Genomic DNA, 12,249 nt, shown 5'->3' on the forward strand with positions numbered 1-12,249 from the left:
CTCTTGCTGAGGCACAGTGAGAACTCTCCAATCAGCATAGCTCATGCTCCGTACCTTTTGAAGAGTTCTGGTTCTCACTCAGTGGGAAGGGGGGTGGCGGTTGGACCTCTGCATAAAGACTACTGCCTCCACACAGACAGCAAGTGTCCTTCTCTACAACATGCTGGCAGGGGGGTCAAAAAATTTTTTTCACCAATTTGCACATATTTAGGGCTTGTTCACACCAGCAGCCACGCTCAACCACATGACTGCTTGTGTGCATGTGCCTGGACAATGCTAATGTGCTTGATCAGGCCACATTGCACAGTTTCTTTTTTGTTCGAACCTTATTGAAATGTCACTTGTGACATTTCATTAAGTTCTATGGGCTCACCGTGGTGCGATGCGGTTGTGCCGCATCTCACTTCGGTGCACTTAAAAGTACTGCATGCTTTACTTTTTTAATGCATACCACTGCAACACAGTGATGTAAACTGTCACCACCCATGACAAAGCAAATTGCCCTGTCTTACATTGCGGCTGCACTGGGAGAGAAAAAAAAAAAAAAGAAGGCCATCATAGTCTGAACACAGATGGTGTCAACAAGCCCTTAGTTTTGATGTACCAGGATTGTTTTTAGTTGATTTAAACTGAAAGTTCAATTGGGCTTTACCATGCTTTCTTTTTTTCTTCTTTTTACCTTAGAAATTTCATTTAAAATGTTTGAGCTGCATTAAAAACTCAAATGGGTATTTGCTGTTTAAGATAGCGCTCCAAGTATATTTCTAAATTCTGGCGTAATGAGTTAGTGTTCTAAAATGACCTTCAGACTAAAGGATGAATGCGTTAGGAGGATAGGTATGTCTGCAGTCACCTGTGTACCTGTTATAGTAAAGGCTATTTTACATACGGAAATAGTGCACCAACTCCCTGTATACACTTTGTTAAAAATATTCTCATTAGTTAACTTTGGTTTTGGAGCTTCCAAGCATCTAGTGAACGTTTGCAGGAGACATTCACAGAGAAGAGGCCATGTCCTGAGCTGTATCTGAAAGTAAGAAGAGGGTAGGCGTCTTTACACAAGCCAGCTAGGCTTTGTAATCCAACTCTGCACCCATCTTGTTGTACATGATATAGATTGCATCAACTGTGGGGGTGTAATTGACCAGGAACTGACGGATCTTCTCTATACATTCTTCTTCTTTTACATTCTGTCCTTTTGAGAGGGCTTTGAGGAAGTCATCTTTATATGGAGCAGCAAGGAGTGCAGTCTGAAGGGCAGAACAATAGAGATGTTATCACTTTCAGTGTAAAAAAATAAAAAATAAAATTTTGCATAGAAAAAAAAAAAAGATATGTCTGTATATAGATTGATAATGACCATGCACAAAATATGTAAGGTACCTACAAATAAGACAGCAGAAACTATACTGACAGGGACTATGATGATAGCGTACACCAGGGGTTCTCACAATTTTTTGTGTTAAGATCTACTTTTCAAATGACAAGCTACATGAGATCTACCAACGAAAAAAAAAACCTCCCTCGCTCTCTCTCTCGGCTCATCCTCCTGGCTGTCATTCCTCGTTTTCTCTCCCGGCTGTCTCTCTTCACTCTCTTGGCTGTCTCTCCTGGCTCACCTTGCTGTATTTTGAAAACAGTGCAGTGCAACAGGCTGTGTAAACTAATATTCTTTGATATAATACATAGCACTTCAACCACCAGTATCCACCAAAAAGGTGTCAGGGAGCTTGGCTCAGCAGGCTCAGGCTAATAGGTAATCATGTGTGCCCAGCTAAATAAATATACCAACATGGAATAAAGAAGCCACCATTCACACCCTTCATGATCTACCAGCATCAGCGTTGAGATCTACTGGTAGACCACGCTCTACCTAATGGGCACCCCTGGTGTACATTCTTGCTAAACCACTTTAATCATTTATCCTAAAAACGCTTACCTGGAATAGTTTTTGCACCAACCAGCCATGGTATTTCTTAAGTGCAATCTCATAGGCTTTGGTCACGTTAACTTTCATGAGATTTGGGTTTTGCTCATCTCTCTCCCCATCAGAGATGCTTTGTAATAAAACCTGAATAAACTTCAGACCTCTGTGACACAAGAAAGAACAGAAACAATGTACAGGAAGGTTTTGTTTAAATTCAAATGTAAGAGTTCTTATACATGGCACATACAAAAGTATTAACATTTTATTGGTTGAGGAGTCAGAAGACTCAAAATATATATTAAGGGCTTGCGTCAGTGGGCAAATGCAATGTGTATCCAGTAAGTTCAGTCTCAATTAGGGATCAGTTTATGATCTTCTAAGATCATTTACAGTTCATCGACAGGTGTTTTTGACCTCATAAGCTGAATCAATCTGCTACAAGCTGCTTTGGCATTCCCACTGAAAATTGTACAGAAGGGGAAACACATGGTCCACAAAACAGCATACTGCCTCAGATAGCACATTCGAAAATTGGTTTTTACTAAAATAATTGCCTAATACAAAAAGGGGCAGAGCATGTAGAAAAAGCCATGACTATTCAATTGTGTCTAGGGTAACATACAATCTGGAGCAAGCTATGCTTGGTACATGGGGCTCGGACTAAAACTGGTACATAAGGGTCTGATCAATCTCTCCACAGTTAATTAGGCCTATCAATACATGTTGTGGTCTATGCAGCATGTGCTCATCTGCAGCCAGCCTTGGATTCCATGTGGAACCCAATGAAAATATTCATAATTTTGCTCACTAGGGTTGAGACTTCATCCTCTTAATTACGGACATATCCAATTTACACAGGTTAAGTAGTTAATTGCATTTAGCCAGTACCAGGCACAGATTGCCAATTTATTCTTTTAATTACGGACCATAAATTACACAACCTTTCTGCTCATTAACACTGCCATTAAATTGGTATGCCCTGTAAAAGCTGTCTTTTCACCTTGTATGCTTCAAAGAGAAAATGAGGATAAAAAGGGGTGGGTGAATGGTTACCCCAGGTTAGGGGTTCACTAGAAGTACCTAATGTTTACTGTATACGTTATAATGAGGCGAGATTCCAGCTAAGGGCATCCCTTACATAATACGGCACATAGATGAGGCTGGATATAGTTATTGTTATATATAACTAATATAGAACTAGGGATGTTCAGATACTAGTGACAATACTTGGCATCTTCACAAGAATTACCAGGGTTGCAACTGTGACAGGACTCTGGCACTCCACCACTGTCCTGAAATCATTAGGTCTGTAATTATGTGTGTGTGTGTGTGTGTGTGTGTGTGTGTGTGTGTGTGTGTGTGTGTGTGTGTTTACACACACATTTTCTCTATGTGTGTGTGTGTGTGTGTATACATACACACACTATATTGCCAAAAGTATTGGGACGCCTGCCTTTACATGAACTTTAATGGCATTCCACACTACACTTCAACTGAATTCTAACATAAAAACCCAGCAATGAAACATTTTTCTTCAATATAGAAGAGGTAGAATCGATTTGAACCTAGATCCGAATAGTAGGTGCCACACCCCTGGAATTTGTAGTAACAAGAGACAGAAAATTGGGTTTTGAGAGCACCAAAGGAAACAACTCCACGAAACAATGAATCATATAAAAAAAAGTTAATTTTTAATTGAAATAAGGACATTTTAAGATGCTGGATCAAAGATCCAATATTTAAAAAAAATAATCAGAAGAGTAATTTAGCTCCCTGTGGGTTCACTCCATAGATAAACCTTCCAAACAACATGATTCTGTGGCACTTGAAAATTGATGGGCAATGTACATGAGTAGCAATAATCAAAAGGATGAACAACAAATAATCACAAACATAAATTGCAAAAAATGGTGATGCTGGAAAGATGTTGTACAATGATGGAACGAAAAATGGAGGAACTAGTTAGTTCGACGTTTTCGCGCACACATGCGCTTCTTCAGGAACAGGAGAGTATCTATATATTTTAAAACAAGGGACACAATAAGCGTAATCTGTGCATTCATGATTGTCTATGAAATGATAATAATACATAAAAGGTGAGATTTTCACCTACCAAGCAGGGCACCTGCGCACTCCCCCTAATAGCGGGATGGGTAATGTGTGAGCCAAATCCCAGTATTGAGCCGGAGGGATAGGACCAGCAATAAAGAGTCTAGGGAGAATGAGCAAGGAGGCATAGTCACTGGCCAGAATACAATTAATATGGGAATGGGAAGAGATACAGCGGCCAGTAAAACTTACATGAAAGAGATGGAGTAGTCAGAGCGAACGGTTTGCCTGCCAAAGAAGTAGGACAGAGAGGGCGACACAGCAAAGGAGGATATGGTCCTACCCGTCTGAGAAGTCGATCCTCCCGATGCCTCCACGCCACACACATCTAGCGCCGTCAAAACCCGGCCGCATATTGATGTCGGTGGCTTACATGGGCGCTATATCGGTATCCGGCGCAGTGACGTCAAAAATAGAGGGAAGGTTTCTAGCCCAGGAAGGGTTTGAAACTCAAAGTTTCATTCAACCCAAGTGGCTTGGTAGCCCGTAATCTATAAATCCAACCGGTCTCCTTTTGTAATATTTTTTTTTCTTTGATCCAGCATCTTAAAATGTCCTTATTTCAATTAAAAATTAACTTTTATATGATTCATTGTTTCGTGGAGTTGTTTCCTTTGGTGCTCTCAAAACCCCACTTTGTCTCTTGTTACTTCAATATAGAAGAGAAGGTCAAACCCACACCTGACTAGAACACCTAACTTCAGTTGGTCACTATTCCAGAGGTTGTTTTCTTTTTAATGATTTTAACCAATGGTTCAGTAAAGATATGCCTAGAAAAATTATGTTTTCTTGAATAATACTGTGCTTAAAAGGAGGTCCTAAATAAGTAAATCAGTACAGACAGCCGATATCCAATTATCTCACCTCTTCAGCCACATAAGACCTAGAGTTGCCCCAACCTTCGGCCATTGTGGCCCATGCATTTCTTTTTCTCCTTCCAAAATCTGCTGTAGTGTTTTGAACTTGGTAGGATTCGTTTCATATACAGTCCGTATTTTCTAGCATAAAAAAAAAAGAAAAAAAAGTTTATTTCACTTTACAGCTCGAAAATGCATCTTTGAATGATACCTGTAATCTAGTTTCACATGCTCGGATATCATGACAAACTGTCATGCTATGTGGTTACAGTTTAAAAATGGCCATGGAAACTCCTAAGCCAACCTGCTTGCATGCATTTGCTGGGGAAGGTGGAAAGGGAAATTAAGGTGAAATGTAAAAAAGGAACTTCAGGAATATAAGGGGGGAGGAAAAAAGGTAAAAGAAAAAAGAACTCAAAGAAGGTAAAGCAAACATGGAACCACCACTCTCTTTGCTTCAGGACTCCAGGTGGAAGAGGGGGATCAAAGTGCTGCCGGACAACAGTCCCTTTCATTAAGGCCTGGTTCACACCTAGGCGTATTGCATATGCGCGGCTATCGCATGGTTTTTTTACCGCGATTCGCGCCAAACGCGCGTTTCCGAGGGCTACTTGGCTGTATCCCAATGGACACGCGCAACAAAAACGGCCCAAAGTAGTACATGTACCTTTTCAGGCGTGGGCCGTTTTGTAGCGCGTTAGGGACGGGCGGAAATACGCCAAGGTGGGAACCAGACCATTGAATACAATGGGATTTAGATTTTTGAGCGTTTTGTAGGGCGTTCGTCGAGCGTAGAACGCGCTACAAAACGTTCAGGTGTGAACGAGGGCTAAAGGACATTGCAATTAAACTTTTTGTCCTTTCGCTAAGGACTCGTGTAAAGTATATGAAAAATACTAGTCTAGCTTTTTTTGACAAAAAAAAATAAAAATAAATTATATGTATACAATATTCCAATTGTATGTAGGCATTTTTAAAAAAACACATACAATTATGGTACTGAATGTATACATCTCAGTGTACTTCAAGAGGCACTTGGTAAACATTGAATTTTTTTTTTTTTTATAAAAAGGATACATATAGTTTGTTGAAGCTAAATAATAAAAGTTCTAAGCAGCAGATGTGAATTACATGAGCTGGAAGAGGTCAAATGAGAGTTACTGACTAATGAATAATAAAAGTAAATGTAGTGGTGAGTAGAGGGCTATATATCTCACTCATTACCGTGATATTTCCTGTAATATCAGCTTTGATTGGAGAAAAGATAGCAGATCCAAGGCAGTCTGAAAAACACAAAAGAAAAATATTATTTCTGAAATTTTGCCAACAGGTTGTCGTTTGTTTTAGAAAATAACTATTGCCACACTGTCAACAATAGCGAGATGCTGGTCTCAAGTCATATCCCAGCATAGGTACCTACTCCAGATGAATGAACCAAGAAAAGAGTAACCGGAACAGGAAGCACTCTAACAGTGGTCATTAAATGGCAAACCGCGGTTCAAGAGCTGGCCCCGCCTGCCTGCCATCATTGGTTGCCAGGAAGCCAGTGGTCCTATCAGCCAATGACTGAAGCGGAGGTGGGTGGGGGGTGCTGCGTTGGGTAATGGCTGGCCAACGTTAGATACACCAGCCTCCGAGGCCGGAGCATCCACTTACAGCCAGAAGACCCCCCCTCCGCTGCGGTTTTTGAGGTCCTTCACTCCTTGGGTGGCCCGGGACACAGTGTCAGGATGGAGAGCGGGAGCAGACCGTGGAATGTCTGTTCCCCGATCTGCTCTGATCACTGAATTATGAAAAAACTTCCTGCTTCAACTGTCGGAAGCCAGCGGAAGTGGCAGGTAAGCAGAAGGTGAAGCACATTCCGGCTGTGTTGGAGGTAACAAAATCAGGAGTCTGATCAGAAATCAGCAGTAGACCCCTGATGTCACCTCCAAATGTCACACTAGGGGCTTGTTAACACATTTACAAAAAATGAAAAAAAAAAAAAAAGTGATCCATTAGTATTCCTACACCAGACTCTGAATATCCAGATTTTCCCTGTTTGGTCTCAAAAGTACCAAGCATATATTCTTGTACATTACAAGAACTGTAATCAATTATCCAAAACTAACGGGTAATAAGCTAGAGCTCAGCAAGGACACATACAGCTTAAAGCGCATCTAAACCCAAAAAAGAAAAAGAAATCCTGGGAGGTGGTGGCTGCAGCTGCATTGGTTTTCTTTGTTTAGTCATTTCTCTCCTTTATAAATTTATCTGGTGATCTGGCCAGTAAGTGTCTTTTTTCAACTTCCTTTAACAAGACCAAAACAAAAGTGGTCCATAGAGGGTTGAAATAAATCAATCAATTTACACTGACAGGGGTGCTTACAATGGTCAGCTTTTATTTATATTAACCCTTTATCCCAAAAGTAAAAAACGACTGCTGCTGTAACTGGTTAAAAAGTGTTATCTGGAGTTCAGCTTTAATTTTTTTTAGTCAAGTCCATCGAAATCTTCTAGCTTGCCCAACACTACCCTCTCCAAAGGGCGACAATGGTCCAAGAGTGGCTCCATTGCTCCTCCATGGAGTTGAGCCTTCCTTAAAAGGTGCCCATGCACCTTACAATTATCTGCAGATTTTCTGTGGTCAGATGGAAAATGTGTAATAGATTGGCCCAGGTGGAGATTACTCCATCCACACAGTTGTAAATGGAGGAATCTGTTGCACCTTTTCCATCTGACCACAGAAAATCTGCAGATAGTTGTAAGGTGTATGGCCTGCTTAAGACAGGAAGTGTGTTACTGGCTGCATCACCAGGTGAAAATAGAGGAATAAAATGAAAACTAATGTAGCCACAACATTTAAGTCTGCTTAAGCTGCAATATATCACATTTTTGTTTTTGGGTTTAGATATGCTTTAACCTAGGTGACAGGTTACACAATCACATGCAGTATAACCAGAGTAGATTGTAATTTCTCATGGTTTCTCAATTTCCGCTGGTTCCTGAGTTTCCATCACTTGGCTACATTCACACCCCTGGTCTCTGCTCTGATATTCAAACCTGAACGCCTTGACATCCCACAACAGTGGAAAGTTACCTAGTGAGCCCAGTCTCTGAATGCAGCCATGGGCATCCACACTGAATAAATGATGGAGTTAAATCCTAATTTCTGTGGCTGCAGGTCAGAGTGAAATGGCCTACAGTATCAAATTTATTTCATTATTTTTTTTTCTGGCGTCTGTAACAAAAGGAATGATACTTGATCAGGCAGCACCACAGAGAAGAGCCGACAGGCATCAGGTAACCCTCTAAAATGACTTGTTTATTGTGGGGCTGCTAATCAGCACCTACTACACACCAGACAGACCAAAAGGTGAATCACACAAGAACACCCATACGCTTATCTAGTTAGAGCCAATCACTATAGAAGCCAAGATGTCTCACATTATTTGTTTTAATATTATTAGAGATGGATCATTTACACTACAAATGCAGTTAAACCCTCTTAAAGCATATCTAAATTTAAAAAGCACAAAATTCATATATTGCAGCTTATTAAAAAGGAGAACTATGAGGTGAGTGAAAATCACTCCTCAGTTTGAGCCGACGTGGGACAATGAAATGGTCACGTCGGGTTAATAGATCAGGGAGTGAACGCATACCGCTCGCTTCTCGATCATCTCCTTGCAGAGAGAAGTGGCTGTCGGTCATCGATCCCCGCAGAGATTCCCCCCGCTCCGATCCTCCAGCACTCAGTTGGGGTACGGACATGGGAGTGGGCGGGCACAGCTGGCTCTTCCTCTAGATAGGCAGAGCCAGCTGTCACTCACGCAGCTGGGTGGATCTCCACAGCATTGTCGGGATCCGTCCTGGCTGCAGCTGTCTCAGTATACCGCGAGCTGTAGCTCATGGTATCCTGAGCTTTGGGTCACATGAGGAGGTCAGTATATGTCCTCCCGTGACCCTTGAGAACTATGGGGAAAAACACTTACCACATAGTTCTCTTTTAAAATGCTTAAATGTGGTATTAGCATTAGAATATATTTTGTAGGCTTTTCATCCTTTATTTTCAACTGGTGAGTGTTATTTTCCAGCTTCCTTTTACAGACCAAACTGTCCTAGCAAAATTGGCAAATATAGAGGGATGAGACAAACCATTTAACACTGGGGGGGCTTACAATGGTTAGCTTTTATTCATTTATGTAAAACCTTTATTCCAAAAAGGGGGGCAAAGCCACACATACACACTGCTGTAACCGCTTTGAAGTGTTAGTTGGAGTTCAGATTTAAATTTGTTAGTCAAGACCACCTAAAAATCTACAAGTCCATCACTACCCTCTTCACAGGATGACAATGTTGCTGTCCATGGGTGGCTCGGTTGCCCCTCCCTGTTTTAGGGTGGCTCCACTCTATGAAGTGTTACCTGCTGGATTGCCATTTAAAAAAAAAAAAAAGCCTAAAGTAATACAGCCAACTTATTTAGGGATTGGTGAGCTGCAATATATTACATTTTTGTTTTTGGGTTTGAATATGCTTTACTTTTCTTTCTAAGCCTGTATTTTCTCCACAAAGTAAGACTGATATAGCTGCCCCAGGATGTAAAACTTGGGCACATTGCCAAAGAGAACCAGGAAGTGGAAAAACAATTATTGTAAGTAAAATAAAATGTAAGATGATGATGATGATTTCAGATCAGCATACAGTGCTGAATGCTAATGTGATTTTTAGTGAAAGAGGGTAAAAGTCCACTTGGAATATAATCCTGGTTACTGGTTTCCCAATGGCTTGAATACACTTCACCATACATTTTCCAAGTTTATGTTACTTATTGTAAAATGCAAAATCAGACATCCCAACCTGCAAAACCTTATTTCAGGGAGGTTCCCTTTCTGTTTTTGTATAAAAATAAAGCAAAAAAAAAAAATTAAGAAAAACATTTTTTTAAGTCCCCGCCCCCCCACATACACATGTAGATATGCGTCGGGTGCGCCTACGTGCGAAAACGACGATTGCGCCTATTGTGCCGCACATGTTACATATCAATTATCCACAAAGGGTTAACAGCACTCTCAACCCTGCAGCAGTAGATCTCAGTGCCTGTACCTGCTCTCAATAGTAGTCCATGTCCGCCCTCTCTGTGCAGCACGCAGCTTCTTCCTTCCGAGAGCCAAGCCTCGTTCTGAGGCTACTCTAGAGATCACATGACCTTTCTCCAGGAGGCAAGCCTCGTTCTGAGGCCAGTCTAGAGATCACATAACCTTCCTCCAGGAGGCAAGCCTCATTCTGAGGCTACTCTAGACATCACATGACCTTCCAGGAGGCAAGCCTCACTCTGAAACTTTACCCACTGATATCTTACCGGAAAGGTTTACTCAGAGTAAACCTTTCAGGGAGAAAATGCCTCTCTCGTGGACATCAGGGATCTGCTGTCCAAAAGAGGGAGACTCCCTGAACATCAGGGAGACTTGAGATCCCTGCAAAATCTTCCCAACACTGCTCATTTTAACAATATAGTTTAATGATTATACCTTTTAAAAATCAACAGAACCCTCAGGCTTTCAACTTATTGCTCCGGTATTAAAAAGGAAAAAGCCCCATTTCCAGCCTCTTTTAGCTTTGGATAGTGAGGAAAGCTTAGAATGTCTGTCCTATTTTAAAGGCTATCCGTGTCCCCACAGAGATTTTCCTTTTTTTCCTGTTCTGTTTGACACTTATTGACTGGAGAGGAAGTCATGGGAAACGGATTTCATGGAAACACAGACAGCAATACAATCCTGAAAAAAAAAGGTTTAAAAACCTTTGGGCAGCAGGGAAAATCAGGCACGGCTGATATTGCATGGGATTTCAGTGCAGTAGAGGCACTGTGCTGTCAGACAAGACATGTGGAAAGGCACATGCGTTACAAAGAAGTATTGAAAACTTCTGCTGATACTGGTTTCAATTCAACGTGTATAAAAGAGCTCGGGTGTGGAGAAAACTCACATATATAAAATGAAAATGGTACGCAGTGCGAGTTTGTGACAGAAAGGAGGGTGTGACTGCCTTTGAGAACAAAATATTTCATATACCTGAACATAACTGTCAATCATTTGTATTAGGTAAATGGCAGTGGCATGCAAAGTATTCCCGGGGTACGGCCCTCAAATTTATTTACAAGTCCATGCCCAAAATCCGAAGGTCAGTGCTAGCAAGTTTTGATTGAAGTTTTAATATTAAAGCAGGCCCCCAGGCAAAGAAACAGTAATGGCCCAGTAATGGTGTGTGGCTACCAGTGGGAGTGCAGCTTGATAAATGGCTTCCCAGTTACTGATTGTGGAGTCACCACTGTAGACGTCAAGGAACATATATGGATGCAAACTTGCAGTGTAATGAGGAGTAAAGTTTCAAAAAGAAACTTATGTTTAAGTATATCTGAACCAAAGAACACAAAAATTCAATGCATTGCAGCTTACCAGAACTTAGATCTGATATCTGCATTAGTTGACTTTATTTGAATCTTGTGATCTTGCCAGTAACACACTCTGTCCTAAGCTTGTCAATGCTCACTCATTATACTGTAACGATTGGAGGAGCAGCTAGTCACCCTAGGACAGGAAGTGCGTTGGGACTACAACATCACCTCATCTGCAGAACATGGTGTTCCGTAGTTTGACAAGCTGAACGAAGCAGGTCTAATAACAATGCTTGAGATAAAACTGCACAGTGTACATGACAGAACTGGATTTTAAGTAGGATCAGCAGCTATTTGCGCTTCTTAGATGTAACAAAAAAGGAAACGGTTATACTGTTTGCTGTATGGGCTTCACTTTATATGTCTAATTATTCCTATAAAATAAGAAGGCCATTACCAAGAAAACAAGTGCATTGAATAAACCTGTTACCAGAGAAATACAGAGCCTGCTATTGCCGAGCTCCCTGCTTAAAAAAACGCTACTTGTATGGCTGTCATGCAGACCCCCCTGCTTCAGCCATTTGATTCACTAGCACAGAACCGGTATGAAGAAATTTTCTTCAAACCTTCCTGATCTGCATACTTATTCTGGGTCAGTAACTCCAAGTATTTAAGCTAATGGGTCAACATATTAGCTAGTCAACTAACATTTTCAAAGGCAGGTAAGCATTGGCAGCCCCTATATAGTCAGAAAACATGATGATTACTTTAAAGACGCAATTACAGTTCCAGTATTAGGGAAAATAGATAACATCCGTCTAAATATAGTTTACACCACCCAGGACTCACACAGAGGTAAACGTTCTGAACATGCAGCACATTATACTGTTCTGTCCAGAAAACAAACAGTACAAAATAAAAAGACAAAACTGCACCACTGCAGAGGGAACATATGCATTATTGTTTCTCATGTGCCCAGGTCA

At 41.1% G+C, this 12,249-nt stretch overlaps 1 protein-coding gene across 1 annotated transcript in view; it reads right to left on the bottom strand.

Moving 5' to 3' along the window:
* Positions 1-865: 865 nt before the first annotated feature.
* GLTP (glycolipid transfer protein) overlaps positions 866-12,249 on the bottom strand; it is a 34,220-nt gene continuing 22,836 nt past the window's right edge. Inside the window, exons 2-5 of the mRNA XM_018560695.1 lie at positions 6,118-6,176; positions 4,901-5,034; positions 1,940-2,090; positions 866-1,250 (exon numbers count right to left, since the gene is read on the bottom strand). Coding sequence (XP_018416197.1) covers positions 1,068-1,250; positions 1,940-2,090; positions 4,901-5,034; positions 6,118-6,176 — 527 coding nt within the window. The 3' untranslated portion in view covers positions 866-1,067. The remainder of the gene's footprint in view (positions 1,251-1,939; positions 2,091-4,900; positions 5,035-6,117; positions 6,177-12,249) is intronic.

This window comes from Nanorana parkeri, unplaced genomic scaffold (genome assembly GCF_000935625.1).
Source record: "Nanorana parkeri isolate BGI_ZX_2015 unplaced genomic scaffold, ASM93562v1 scaffold18, whole genome shotgun sequence".
In the NCBI taxonomy this organism is placed as follows: domain Eukaryota; kingdom Metazoa; phylum Chordata; class Amphibia; order Anura; family Dicroglossidae; genus Nanorana; species Nanorana parkeri.